This window comes from Exophiala spinifera, assembly GCF_000836115.1.
Source record: "Exophiala spinifera strain CBS 89968 unplaced genomic scaffold supercont1.1, whole genome shotgun sequence".
Lineage (NCBI taxonomy): Eukaryota > Fungi > Ascomycota > Eurotiomycetes > Chaetothyriales > Herpotrichiellaceae > Exophiala > Exophiala spinifera.
The window spans coordinates 4,356,802-4,370,662 of NW_015622513.1; the positions used below are offsets into that span (position 1 = coordinate 4,356,802).

Sequence of the window (13,861 nt, forward strand, 5' to 3'; positions counted from 1 at the left end):
GGCACTCACAGAAACACCACCTTCTCCCTGTGGTCAATAATGCGTAGAACATAGGTAGCTAGCTGGTCTCATCTGTGCCCGTGAATCTCCCCTTCTCAACTTGCCTTCCGCGTTGTAAAAGCGGCAGCTAGAGATCCTCGGCACACCTTCCGGGCCCAAGAGGTCACCTCGCTGAATCAACCCAGCTCTCATCTCTTCTCTCTACATGTGCCAACCCCACGACGATGAGGATCAATAGCCACTCGTCTAAAGTGAATATGAGCATGCTATTGTGAGAGGTATGGCACCCATTGGTCCCCGGGGGAATTTCCTACGCCGCTGGAATCAGGCAGGTGATGAGGGATCCTTCAAGCAATTTGGAGGAGTAACGATTGCACTGGTCGTCCATAATGGCCGCGAATTACTGGACCTCAACCCAGCGGAAATTCTGGACGTTCACTCCGGATAAGCTTGTCGACATCCGTGACGATCTCGAGAAACAGAATGCAAAGATCATCGAGCAATATCCCTACCCAGACCGGAGACACATGATGATCTTCTTACGTGATCGTCTGCTCCAGCTAGCTAAGCGCCTCCAGTTCAGGCAGCAGTGTGTGGCAACGGCTCTGGTCTACTTGCACAGATACTTCCTGTCGACGCCAATGCAGAATGTCAACTTGTACCTCTTGGCAGCAACAGCATTCTATCTAGCGTCCAAGACTGAGGAATCTCCTCATCATATCCGTCTTGTTGCTGCGGAAGCCAGACAGTCATGGCCAGAGTTTATTCCTGGAGATGTCTCAAGATTGGGCGAGATGGAATTCTGCCTCATTTCCGATATGCGGTCGCAATTGATCGTTTGGCATCCATATCGATCTCTCATCGCACTCAAGGAGAACCAAGATCTGAAACTGTCCAACGACGAACTTGGTCTGGCTTGGTCCATTATCAACGACAGTTTCATGACGGACTTGCCATTGACATGCGCTCCGCATCTTACTGCAGTCATTGCAATGTTTCTTGCCGTAGTCTTCCTGCCAACTGCCAAGGCTACAGGAACCTTGCGCCCTTTGTCGCATGAAACTCTTTCCAACCCGGACAACGGGCCATTCTCGTCTCTCGTTGGTCGCCAGAATCTTTCCGGCTCCCTCGGCGGTGTCCTTGGGAACCTCCAGATGTCGAGCCAAGCCGCATTACAAAACAGCTCGAACGGGAATGGCAAAGCTCGAATGCCGCAGAGCGATGCTCAGCCTTTTGACAAAGAAAAGGCAATTGCCACTGCAAAGGAGTCGGAGAAGATGCAAAACACGATGAAATTCCTGGTCGACTCTGGCATTGACATTGAGCGGATGATTGAAGGCACCCAGGAGATGATAGCACTGTACGACGCTTGGGAACAATACAACGAGAAATCCGTCAAGGAGATCGTTTCGCGGTGTTTGAAGTCGCGCGGCCTGGACGGCTAATGATCGTTCTCGGCGCTGACTCGATCCATTGTCCCTTGAGATGCTGAATATCTACTGCTTGGACGTGTCGATTCCGGAAACTCCAAACTGTTTTCTCAAGTCAAGGGCAACAGGCTTTGTCTTGGTTAGAGTTGCATTCCAATCAACTGTGGCCAACATGGTGCTGCCGGTCTCAAAGTATAACAAATCTGCTGCATCATTACGGACCTGCGAATATGCATCAATAATGGTATAAGGACTAGGAGTGGCAAGACATCTACCTTTGGCCAGCGATGAAGCAATTGGCGTGTGAGCTTGTCCATAGCCTGCTTCTGATAGTGGCTGATTGCAAGCATTCTGGCATAGCAATTCATCGCAGCCTCTATCCTCGGGAGACTCGAATTAGGGCTGTGGACATTTTTCATGATGGCCCACATGTCTGTCGAGCTCTCGATCAACAAGTCCTGATCTAGGAGGAAGCACAAGAAATGTAGTAGTGGAACAACTTGTCGATCATCCTGCAATGCATTTTGAGCTAGTTGGTCGAGAATCATAGACGAGACTTTCTCAGTCATCCTTTCGCGAGTCTCGCCATCGAGACGCTGCATATATGCCACGAAGGCGTTGCTTGCAGCGCGGCAGATATCTTCTGTCCCTGCGGTGGCTGATGAGACGAAGCCCCTGAGGAGGTGCTGATGAAAGGTCGAAACCTCAAGTAGCTTCAACAGCTCCAGGAAGTAGGAGATTGTCGATACGTCGGTAGGGTAATCGAAAGTGCTAGCACTGTCAGCTCTGTAAACCGAATAACACAAAGACTTCGAACTAACTGCTCAAGCTCCGGAAGACTAGTGCTTGTCCGCCAATAACCCTCTAGGCACTTCCACGCACGGAAGCGAACACTCAGGAGTTTCTCGGACGCCAGTTTCGCAACATATGGTAACACAGCCTCACCAATGACTTCTGAAGGCTGAGACGAACCCTTGCGATAAGCGTCGAGTGTCTCAATACTTTGAAGTCGAAGCATCGAGCCAATGTCGCCTCTTTGGTCATTTGTGTAATCATCCAAGCCACAGCAGAGAACCTCAGCCATCTTCTCTGCTTCTGTCGGCGAGCTGAGGTCCGAATTCAAAATGATCACTCCAAGTGCCTCCATAGCATCAACTCTTGTCTCAATGTTGTAGCTACCTCGTACAATTCCGATAGCATATGAAGCTATAGATTGCTGGAGTTTCGAATGTAGACCGGATTTGGCCAAGTGAGCATGGATAAGGCTTAATGTCTTGATTCGGCCTTTACTCGTGAAAGCTGCAGGAGCCTGGACCTGGCTATCCAGCCACTTCTCAATTAATTCCACGCCAACGTTGCTCGAAAGCACCTTGAACAGATCGAGGTTGGCCTCGCTGCTTGCCTGGACCACTGCATCTTTCACACCAGCCACCGTGCATTGATTCAGGATTTCCGACGCAGCCGTCAACCATTCCTGCTGGACACTCAAGCCATTGGATCCGAGGATCTTGAAGCTTCGGCACATGGTCCCTGCGAAAGCAGAGATTCCTTCCATGACAAGTTCCAAATCAGCCGTAACTCTAACGTCCATCTTGCCGGTCATTCGTGGGAGCATAAAAATGCCGTGTTCCTGCTTCATGAACCAAGATTTGGTAGTCACTGAGTCACTGTGCGTTGCTGACTCTACTGCCGAGGTCAGAGCCAACAGGAGGCCGTTCCGAGCAGTTGCGGTGCTGCCAATATTGGCCGGTTTCAGGTCAAACAATTGCTGGAGAATGGCATGGATGAGTACAAAGGTGACATCAATCGGTGCCGACTTCGTGAGACGGGAGATGGCATCGGCAGCCCACCGTCTCTGGTTGACATCTGTAGCGCGTGCGCCTCGCCACTCAACAAGTGCCTGTAGAAGCGGTCTGTGATAAACCTGATCGAGGGCTGCTAACTGTGAAGCGACTTCTGTCATGGCTCTGGACAAACGAGCGATAGCATGATAGTCGACGATCTGTACCACTGGAATGCCGTGAACAATAGTATCGGGGTGTCGTCCGATGAGTTCTTGCAGGGCTGCGGAAGATCCACGTCGTATATTACCAGAAGGGTCGAAGCAGGCAGATATAGCCAGCTTGATCGCTATCAGCTGCAGAACACTCTTACACTCGGCATATGATTCCTGTGCCGCTTCAGCAAAGTTCGATATGGAGAGCAGGCCCAGCTCTGTAGTGCTGTACTTCCGAGCCAATGCCCAGAGACCAAAACAAGCAGCATCGCGGACGCCAATCCCGACAGAAGTGCCGACATTTGACCTTTGCTCGAACTCCAGCCCAAGGATCAGGGCACGGATGATTTCCGGAAGCATGTCGGGCGGAGGGGACCGACGGAAGAGAAGATGTCCCAGTGTCAACATCAAACCATGCCATTGTAGAGGGTCGACGGCGCTGATATTTCTCTTCAGGCCAATTGAGTCAGACTTTGCCTGGTCCGTGATCGGCACGAGCTTTTGAGTCGTTGGATCCTCCAGAAACACGCTTTCTTCAAGAGAGCTCAGTATAGCGTCAATGACCTCTCGGGACATACCAGGGCTCAGCTTGAGGACAACAACACTAAGAGCCTTTGCAGCGGCCATTCTTACTGGTGTATCCTTGTCCTTCAGAGCATCCAAAAAATGTTGAATGCTCTCTTCCAACATCGTGGTGAGGAAGTCGTCGGAAACAGTACCGAGTGTTGCATTGAGAGACATTCCATGAGTCAAGACGGATCTTAGGATTTTCAGAATGAGCTTTCTCGAGGGGGCGGAGTCTCGAATGCCAGTATGCGATGTCTGTCGGCTAGTTGCCAGTTCCAGCACGCTTCGGAAGAGCGGTTGAATGAGTGGAGCTCCTTCACTGTCAGAGCTCGCATTCATGATTCCATAAATCAAGGACAGGAGGCCAAGGGCTTTGTAAGGACTGATCTTTAGCAAGTCGTGATCCTGGAGGAGGCGTTCGACCGCATACCCAACCAGAACTGAGGCCACTTTATGAGCCTGCATATCCGTCCGAAGACTCAAGCGTACCAGTAGCACGCTTGCCGCCTCGCGTTCCTTGCCTGAGCTTTCCAGCTGCTGCAGAGCAAGGGAGATTACATTGCCAGGGGCGTTTGGTATGCGTGCAAGGGCAGCTGGTACGTCCACATCTGAGACTGTATTGTCCAGAGACATGGTAGATAGCTCGAAGGGCGCTAGCATCAGATGGGATAGCCAGAGCATAATGATGTACCGCTCTTCCCATGTCATACCAAATGAACCGTTACTCCAGGTTCTGAATTTTGACAACATCGGGGCTAAGTACTTTGGCTCATTATTGAGTAAGCGTACAATGACCTTGTAGCCCCGAACCTTGCACAGCGAGTAAAGGAGACGGCATACTGCTCGCGGTAGAGGGGATATGCCACTAGAGCCTCTTGCGATACTCTTGGAATAGTGGTTGCTCGAGTTAGCGAGATAGTCCACAAAGGCAGTCGCCAGAAGCTGGACAAACTCCGACAAATGTGGGTCTAACAGCTGAGGCCATTCTTGGAAGCGATCTAGCTGTGCAGATGTCAGCGTTGAGCCATCGATGATTCCACCAGGGGTCGTACAAGTGACCTCAATTCTTCACACTTGGAATCAAGAACGAAAAGACGTGGCGTTGGCGGGCTCCGGTTATGGTGATAGATGAGCTGCGGCAGTTTGATTTTGATCTCTTGAAGGAGGTTCCCTGACGCCTTGTAAAGTTTGGCATCAGGGTCGTGCTCGGCAGCATCCATGTAAAGTCTTTGCTTAGGAGTGAGGTACTCCTCAGTGGCCCTCATTGTCCGGCATTCGTGTCATTAACGGCTGCCGCACGTGACACCGCGAACACTTAGCCACGCTAGTGAGGAAGAGCGGGCACCAAATTAAGCTTAAATTGTGACTGACGCGTTAAAGCTGAGGGCACGGGCCGCCAGACAGGAGCCTGAAACAGCAGCGCCGTTCGCAGCGTCACTCCAACATCCTTTCTTGAACAACCTCTGACTAACCTCACATTTCTCTCACCTGCGAACAAAGACAATTGTCTTGCGCGCCGCACGGTTTGTCTGGCCGCCTTTCAACCTTGCCTCAATATGCTTGTTGGGTGCGGGCGGGTGTTTCACCCTGTTCTAGATCGGCTTGTCACTGATCTGCATATTTACACCCCATTCACTTGCTAAGGGCTGAGGCTGTGCCTTGTTCTCACCAATCGGTCATCATACCTAGCAGCTGCTTCAGCGACTGAATCTAGAGTCATTGTTGTGTATCCTGTTGTCTATTGCACGATGGCGGCGTCATTCTTCAGCGCTCCCTTCCGCTTCTTAAGCAAGTTTGCGCCCTTGAGATCCTCGCCCTCGACCTCTCACGACGCCATCCTGGTTCCAGCAGATAACGATAGGTTGGGCCGATCTGATCACGACGCGGCAGACACAATTAAAGACCGGCAGATGCCCACTATTAGTGCCGCGAACAAGAAGCGAAAGGCAGTTGATGATGAAATCGACGAGCCAGTGAGAAAGCGAGTGATGGCTGCCAATGGACACAGCGATGGACAGGGCCACGAGGAGGCAGTCAATCCGCACGTTATGTCATATCAATCAGGGCCTCAAATTAGCAATGACCGAGTGTTGATGCCGCCCCCTCGAGCTCATGCAGGTCACAAGAGCAAGATACCTCAAAATCCGCTGATCACCTCGATCACCCCAGCTATCAGACCTTCTGTACGAGACGACGACGATGGGATCTCCTTAACATCACTTGCAAGAGGAAGGACTGAGGACATAGATGAGAGTGTTATGGAAGAAAGACGCAGATACCTCGCCAGTATTCAACTCCCTCCTGGTTCTGGGGTGTGGTCACAAACTGAGAAAGACCTTTTCTTCCATCTCGCTTACCGCGGCTTCGAACCCCTCCTCCCTCAGAGCTGGATGCTTGATTTCGGAACGCTACCAATCGGCGTGTTTGCCCATGAGAACACCACGGACACTCCGCTGATACATCACGTAAGAGATAATCAATTTCGAGCAGCTCGCGCGCTTCGTCAATTGTTTGAGGCCGGCCATGAGGCAAGAGACAGATCGCTCGTGAGTCCTAGCGCTCAGCGAGAAAAGATGCTTGAACAATCAATCAAGAAGTATTTGTACTGGGCTTTGACTGACATGGGCCTTCGACCGAAATCGGATCCAAATTATATTCCCATCCACACTCTTACGAGAAGACGACGAGGGCGGACAACCCTTCAAACACTTGAGCACGTGGCTCAGAAACTCCAGAGACTTGCTGTTAGGCATCATCGAGCGAGGAATGTCCAGCCAAGCATTGAGCTTCATTCTCTCAGCCTCTCCGACACCAATCACACAAGAGTAATTGAAGACGACGATACTCTACCAACAATGATCGGTCTCGTCATGATCTCTTCTGTCGTTGCGGTCGTCACATTGAGCCCCTTCGCCCAAGCCAATACTCAATCACCTTCGATCCGCCAAACAGTCTCCCCACCATTCTCCGACCAAGACGCTCAAACAGCCCCTCCGCCTTCAACCGGCGAAGTCACCGACCGGATGCGCATAATCGCCGAGTTCGACTTTAGTCTGAAAGATCAAGATGTCTGGAACGCGCTCGGACTCGCCGTCGTGGCCATGCAAATCCGAAAAGAGGCACTAAGAGCAAACTCATCCTTTGTCTACGACGACATGGAAATGTTGGGCTCAGAAGTTGGATCAATAGCAGGGTCGAGGCTTTCTGTCGATCTCGAAAGTCTGTACGAAGGCTCAACCCGATCGGTTCTGGAAGATGACCCGGACCTCTGAACCAAAGTTGCGCGCTGTCTAATGAGACGGCAACGCCTGATTGAGAAGCGTTGGTGTACGCAGTGCTTGGTTGGTTTAGTGATTCTCCAGGGCACATGTGTACCGAGTTCGTTGGAAGGACCAAATTGCCAAAAGAGTGCAGGACACACATTGCAAAACTAAAGCGGTAATGGCAGGCCGGGTGATGACTTGATTGCTTTCCTTTGTTTGAACTCGAGACTGAATATTAAGAACCCAAAGATACCATAAATGATACTGTTCTTCGCAGCTCTTCACTATTTCCTGTCATCAAAGCCTTCGTGTGCCCGTCCTAAGGATGACGCCATTACAAATTGCTCTTGAACCCTCTAACTAAGGTAAAAAGTATACGTGCTTCATGCAACCCACTGCACAGCCATGGCATGAAGTCGAATCAGTTTGAGTTTCGCATGTTCTCAATTCCCAAATGCTGCAAACCACCGCAACGCCCATTCGGAGTGTCTTCCGCCTCGACACGTGCCTCACTCAATTTCCCAACATGTACGGAAATCATTGGAGGTCCACCGGGACTCTAAGGTTCTCACTATTGAGTCCCAGTCGAGACACTACCAGATTGCACCGGCGTCTTCATCGAACCTAGCAAGTTCCTTCCCTGACTCTTCGACCTCTTTGCGTGCTTTCATACGCATGTAGAAGATAGGGCAATCCCTCGACGAGCACAGTACCTCGGAATGCATGCTGCCCTGGCACCGTTGACACTGGGTCCAGAGTCTTGAGAAGCGCACTTCCATCTCACCCACCTTCTTGACGTGCTTCGCGTACAGTTCGCCAATACGGGGCTGACAGTTCGAACACACGGCTCCCTTACTCTCCTCCTTGCCCACGAGGGGCTTCTTGCAACCCATGCATGTCTGCGTCTTCTTGGTGAACTTCATCAGTCCTCCCACGGTGGGTGCAGCGACCGAGATGCTCCGCGTGTGATCGCCAGCAAGAAGGGAATTTGCACGGCGCTCACCCAAGATAGGCTCGAAAATGCGGGTCAAAGGGTTTGCCAGTTGATTGTCGAGGTAGTACTTTGTGTCGATGGGGACGTTGTTTTCCAGCACGAAAATAGGGTCCTCGGCCTTTTCATAGTTCTTGCTGCCAGCAGCGCCTTTGATGATGACGTACGCTACACGATCACCCAGAGCGGGAGCGGAACCAGCGTCACGCTTCTTCATACGTTCAGCAAGCTCGACATGTGCCTGTTTGGCAGTGTAGTCACTCTTGCTGAGCGCCTTGGTGATGACCAGCATGCTCAGGTCAACCTTGTTCTGGAGCAGGTTTGCAATGGTCTCTTTGACGTAGTCTTGAGCCCCTTCGACATCTCGATCCATCAAAATCTTTTTGAGGACGGTCTCAATGACTATCTGGACCAAACGACAGTTATCTCGACGAACTGTCTCGATACCTTTGGTGTCCATCTTGTCAAACTTTTCGGGTTTGGTCCAGTAAAGCCCGGCGTAGCGCTTTTTGTTGATCAAGAGATAAGGAAAGTACACTTTCTCGAACTCCAGCTTAATTGGTTTGATGAACTTTCCAGAGACGTAATCGGCTGCCTCCTGGCCGAGCTCCATGGTTCTGGCCAGATCCTTCTCTCCGAACTTTACCATGACAGAATCAGTATCACCGTAGATGACCTGGGCGTCATGCGAGTATCCGTTGGCAATGGTATATTTTGACTCCACCTCTTTCTTTGTCTTCTCAATCATCTGTCGGCCGTAGGATGTCGTACTGGAAGCGATTGCAAGACATGGCAATTTGCCAACAGTAGCACCGGTCAAACCGTAGACTGAGTTTGCGGAAATTTTCAGGGCCAACTGTCGACCATTGAGCACAGCCTTCTTGAAGGGATCGGTCTCAACAGCAAGTTCCTTTTTCGCTCGCTTACGCGCACCCAGCAATTCTTCCAGGATCTGAGTAAGTAGGCCCTTTCGTACCTTCGCTGTGCAGAACATATCACCATTAGGGGTCTGGATATAGTCCTCATCCTTTTGCAAATTTAGCTTCTCGATGGTATTTTTGTTTAGCAGTGTTGTATAACACAAATTGTGCGCTTGTATAATTGAAGGGTACAGGGAAGCGAAATCGAGAGTTGCAACAGGAACATCGTAGTAGCCTCTGATGGGTTCGATGACTGTGGCACCTTCATACTGCTCGTCTGAGGCCTCATTTCTGAGGTTAGGGATGACTAGTTGCTGCTCCAATGCTTTTCGGAACAGCTGGCTGATAAACTTGACTTGTTGACCACGAGAAAGGAGGAAGTTGAAAGGGACGCCAGTGACTCTGGCCATCTCCGTGTAGTTGACCAAACACATCAATTTGTCCATGAGCCGTTGCGGGAGGTAAGCATCTTTCAGACAGTACACAGCCAGACGTCGTCTTGAATCAGGTGTGCCGTTGTAAAGCTCTGTAATCATGGTGTGGTGCACATCCTCCTTCTGTTCGCCTAGAAAGTGAGCGCAGACAGAGTTAAGAGTGTAACTTCGCAGTTGATGATCTCTTTGCACTAGCTGCAGTAAGTCAAGCTGTATTCTTCCGTTTGTATTTGTGGCTTTCGTATCGCGATTCCCCATTTGCTTGCTCGAGAAATTTGTATCCTTAGCTTGGGAAATGACACTCTTGAGGCGTGACCAGTAGGGGAACTTTGGCAGCTTCAGATGCTTCGCCCTGTCAAGTAGGTACGGAAAGTCGAAGTTTGCAATGTTGTAACCAATGATAACATCGGGGTCGACCTTTTCCAGAAAGTCCCTCCAGGCCATCAACATCTTTGACTCGGAGTCATGCTCATATATTTGGGTATTCACAATCAGACTGCAGGTATCCAAGACGAAAACATTCCGAACGAATGGTTTCGATTCTCCATACCTAGTCACAACGTTGGCGATCTGAATAACGGGGTCTTGGTTGGGCTCGGGGAAAACGCCTTTTCGACCAGCGCATTCGATATCGAATGACAAGATACGCAATGGCGCCATCTTTGCCCATTCTCCATCATTGCCGAGGGAGACCATATCACGATAGTGACAATAAGCTTCGATCTGACAATTTGACTGACGCTCATGCTGTGGCATAACATGATACTTCTGGGTAGGAACCTCGACCCAGGACATGCCGGTAATTCCAGTGTCGATCATGAAACGCAAAACATATTGGATATTGTCGAAAGTCAGGATCTTGCTGTCAACACCCTTCCACATCCCTTTGTAGTTGGCATGGCCATCTTCTATGGCTGATCTTAGGCGGTTGATGAACCTTGGGTCTGTAACAGTGATCTTGAGGTATGGACTTTTTTGATTGCCCTGGAACCCATACAGATTCTCTCGTAACACCATCTGCACCGAATGGATAACAGGCTGGTGCTGTGCCAGTTGTGTCTCAAGGTAGACTTTGTAGCCTTCCACATCTTGTCGTTGAAAGTTGACAGGTGCGGCTACATAGATGTAATGGAGGAAGTCGGTAACATGGAGTAAGATGGAGTGTCCAGTCTAGATTTTGGTCAGAATCTTTGCGATTGAGGTTCCGAGATGGCTTACCTCAGAAACGCCAAACAACTTGAGTGTCACTCTTCCTCCATGGAGCGTGCCTTCCTCTACTTCGATCTGCTGGAATCGTAGACTGTCTCTGTGAGGGTCGAAGTCATCCAGGCTTGGTCTATCCCATTGTTGATCTTTCTCGGCGTTGTTCTCTTTCAAGCCGGTGATGTCCTGGGTCATCTTCTCGAGAACTTCGGTCTCGAAATGGCTCTTAGGCTGGCTAGAGCCAAACTTGGATCTGATACCATTCGGGCCATGCTGAGATGAGTGGAAGGATACACTTGGCCCATTGCCATTGAGCTTTCTCTTCTTTGCGGATGGAGGTGACTTCAAAGTATTATGAGTGTTGGTGGCGTCGGTAAGCACCCTCCTCTTCGGAGTGTCCACTACGCGTCCAGGCATGATCACTGACTCTCTGGACAAAGAATAGAGATGGCCAGAGTGAGAGTGTCGGTGACGGTGAACATGGGCGTGCTGGGTGTTGCAGATGGATCAACTGCGCGAAAAGTCGCGTCGCGTCATTCCATTTAATCATCGTGTAAAAGCGGCACCTGCGGGGCGACACTTACTGGCGGGCGCTAAACATTATTCGACAGGGCATCACGTGGCACATGCCACTCTGACCGCCCCTGACCAGTATCAACAGTGTTTCACATTCAATCCCTTCAATATCACCGCGGGGTTACGGACCAGCTACACAGAAGCCACATAAAGACTTTCCCTGGCTGCGGCGACTGTTACACAGCACACGAATAAAAGAAACTCTATTCTGAGATACAGATCACCATGTCCGACGACATCTCAGCAGAGCACACCCCTGGGTTCAAGGTCGGAGAAAAGAAAACTCTTGATGAGTACCACAAGCTCGGTGAGTGTGAATGAACGGAGGTAAATCTGCGTGTAAATAGCATGTGTCTCGGTCGACGACACACAAGGCAAGCATGAACGGGAGGCACAAGATCCTACGTTGTTCTTCAAGTCCGTTCTAGCTCACGATCTATGTCATGCTCCTCATTCGCTTCTTTGGGCCACAAATGGCTGACTATAGCTGAATCTAGACCAAGAAGATGAAGCAATGAACCGATGGAAGGCCTCTCTTGGCCTAGCTACCGGCGAGTCTATCTCTGATCCCAACGATCCACGGTTATGCATCATCAAGTCGCTTGCTCTGGTAAGGAGGTCCGACCCCTTCCCGTCACTCTCTAATCCGGTATCAGGAGGTTACCGGGCGGCCCGACATTACCATAGATCTTTCTCAACCCGGAGCTCTTGAAAGTCTGAAGAAGAAGCCATTCACCATCAAAGAAGGATGCGAGTACCAGATGAAGGCCACTTTTGTTGTCCAACATCAGGTTCTTTCCGGCCTCAAGTACATTCAACTCACTAAACGCAAGGGCATTCGAGTAAGCAAGGACCAAGAAATGATCGGCAGCTATCCTCCAAACACCACTGGCAAGCCAACATACGAAAAGAAATTTGCCAAGGAAGAAGCTCCATCTGGTATGCTTGCACGTGGGCATTACGACGCTCTATCTCGCTTCGTTGATGACGATGATGTGACGCATCTTGAGTTCGAATGGTCGTTCGAGATTGCGAAGGACTGGAAGTGAGAGGTGTAGGCTAGACTGAAGCGATACCGTCAAGCAATGAGGTACATTGAACGTTTCGATCTTCAAAGCACAGGCCACGTGAGCTCTGCTGAGGTGGAGGGTCGCCTTGATGATCATGATTTGCATTTCTGCCACCGAGGGCGTTGTAAGCGTTTTCGAGCAATGACATGAGCAGCTATCAGAGGAAATACTCGATATGAGAACCTTGACCATCTTTCCCTTGGTTCTGTTGTTGCTGCTGCTGCTGCTGTTCATTCCGGTGCACATCGTTCTCTGGTGCGGCCTCAAATATGTTGAAGTAGCGATCCCCTGTATCGCTGACTTCAAGCACACTGGCTAGATTGCCACATCGGTAACAGTAATTGGGCGCACTCCATACTGTGCTAAGTCGATCGTCGTAAAGTATCTGATAGCCCTCCTGACAAAGCTGGTGAGCTCGGAGAATATGAGACATGCTGTTGACTTGGAGGAACTTTTTGACAACGTCTCCACCAAACGTATATCCCGCACCTCGGGGAGACAGGGAAAATTCGTCGCGTTCTGTGTCTGGATCAGACCAGACCAGATCCGCCATAGGGCCTTCGTGTGGTATTTCTCGATATCTGTCAATAATCTTGATTTGGTCGATCGAATGGATCGACGGAGAAAGGCCGCCATGAACGCAAAAGATCTGGTCATTGATCACCACGCTCAGAGTGAGGAAGTCGAACATATCGGTAAAGTAGTGCCAGACATTGGCATTGCCATATTTTCGAGCGCATTCAGTGTAAAAGCCGTAGGACTGCGTGACGCCACGAGATTCATGATTGCCTCGGATGAGATGAACACGCTGAGGGTATCGTAGTTTCAAGCAAACGAGAAGGGAAATGGTTTCGACGCTGAATAGACCTCGATCGACATAATCGCCTGGGAGAGTCAGAGTCACAGCGAGCAGCAGGAGGTCCTGAACACGCACCAAGAAAGAGATAATTTGTATCTGGACAATAACCTCCAATCCTGAATATTTCCAGCATGTCGAAGAATTGGCCGTGGATGTCACCGACAACTGTCACAGGTGCAGATATGTGGACAACATTGCTCTCTTTCATGAGCATCTCCTTTGCTTTGGCGCATATTGCTTCGATCAATGACTCTGCGAGCAGGTTTTTCTTGTACAATTGGGCGATGCATTCGTCAAGGTCGATACTTGCTACACAAGACTTCAGTCAGAGTCGTCCAGATCATGTCGCGCGATAACACGACATACCAGGTAGGCCAGGCATCCTGGAACTCGAGTCCGTTTGTCAAAACCGCAACGCGACCAGTGCCGTTCTTGATTAGGGAATGATCCTTGGTACGTAGGTGGGCTTAACAAGATTTCTCATTGTGTTTGGCCATTAAGCACCAGAAACCATGGTCAAGAGAAGAACAAGAGAAGCTGATCAGCTTACGA

The 13,861-nt window shown here is 50.2% G+C and overlaps 6 protein-coding genes across 6 annotated transcripts; 3 read left to right on the forward strand and 3 right to left on the reverse strand.

Annotated features, from left to right (window-relative positions):
• Positions 1-389: 389 nt before the first annotated feature.
• On the forward strand, positions 390-1,445 carry PV08_01597 (uncharacterized protein; the record flags this gene model as incomplete). Its single annotated transcript, XM_016375958.1, has 1 exon — positions 390-1,445. One exon carries the CDS (start codon positions 390-392, stop codon positions 1,443-1,445), a length of 1,056 nt encoding a protein of 351 aa, XP_016241234.1.
• A 51-nt stretch (positions 1,446-1,496) lies between these two features.
• PV08_01598 (uncharacterized protein) lies at positions 1,497-5,258 on the reverse strand (the record flags this gene model as incomplete). Its single annotated transcript, XM_016375959.1, has 4 exons — positions 1,497-1,652; positions 1,706-2,201; positions 2,252-4,995; positions 5,046-5,258. The coding sequence occupies 4 exons, from the start codon at positions 5,256-5,258 to the stop codon at positions 1,497-1,499; spliced, it is 3,609 nt and encodes a 1,202-aa protein (XP_016241235.1).
• Positions 5,259-5,741: 483 nt separating this feature from the next.
• On the forward strand, positions 5,742-7,265 carry PV08_01599 (uncharacterized protein; the record flags this gene model as incomplete). The annotated part of the gene is made up of 1 exon (XM_016375960.1): positions 5,742-7,265. The coding sequence occupies one exon, from the start codon at positions 5,742-5,744 to the stop codon at positions 7,263-7,265; it is 1,524 nt and encodes a 507-aa protein (XP_016241236.1).
• Positions 7,266-7,849: 584 nt separating this feature from the next.
• Positions 7,850-11,221, reverse strand: PV08_01600 (uncharacterized protein; the record flags this gene model as incomplete). Its single annotated transcript, XM_016375961.1, has 2 exons — positions 7,850-10,771; positions 10,820-11,221. 2 exons carry the CDS (start codon positions 11,219-11,221, stop codon positions 7,850-7,852), a joined length of 3,324 nt encoding a protein of 1,107 aa, XP_016241237.1.
• A 384-nt stretch (positions 11,222-11,605) lies between these two features.
• Positions 11,606-12,429, forward strand: PV08_01601 (uncharacterized protein; the record flags this gene model as incomplete). The annotated part of the gene is made up of 3 exons (XM_016375962.1): positions 11,606-11,687; positions 11,878-11,990; positions 12,037-12,429. 3 exons carry the CDS (start codon positions 11,606-11,608, stop codon positions 12,427-12,429), a joined length of 588 nt encoding a protein of 195 aa, XP_016241238.1.
• A 178-nt stretch (positions 12,430-12,607) lies between these two features.
• On the reverse strand, positions 12,608-13,691 carry PV08_01602 (uncharacterized protein; the record flags this gene model as incomplete). The annotated part of the gene is made up of 3 exons (XM_016375963.1): positions 12,608-13,335; positions 13,385-13,618; positions 13,676-13,691. 3 exons carry the CDS (start codon positions 13,689-13,691, stop codon positions 12,608-12,610), a joined length of 978 nt encoding a protein of 325 aa, XP_016241239.1.
• Between the last annotated feature and the right edge of the window lie 170 nt (positions 13,692-13,861).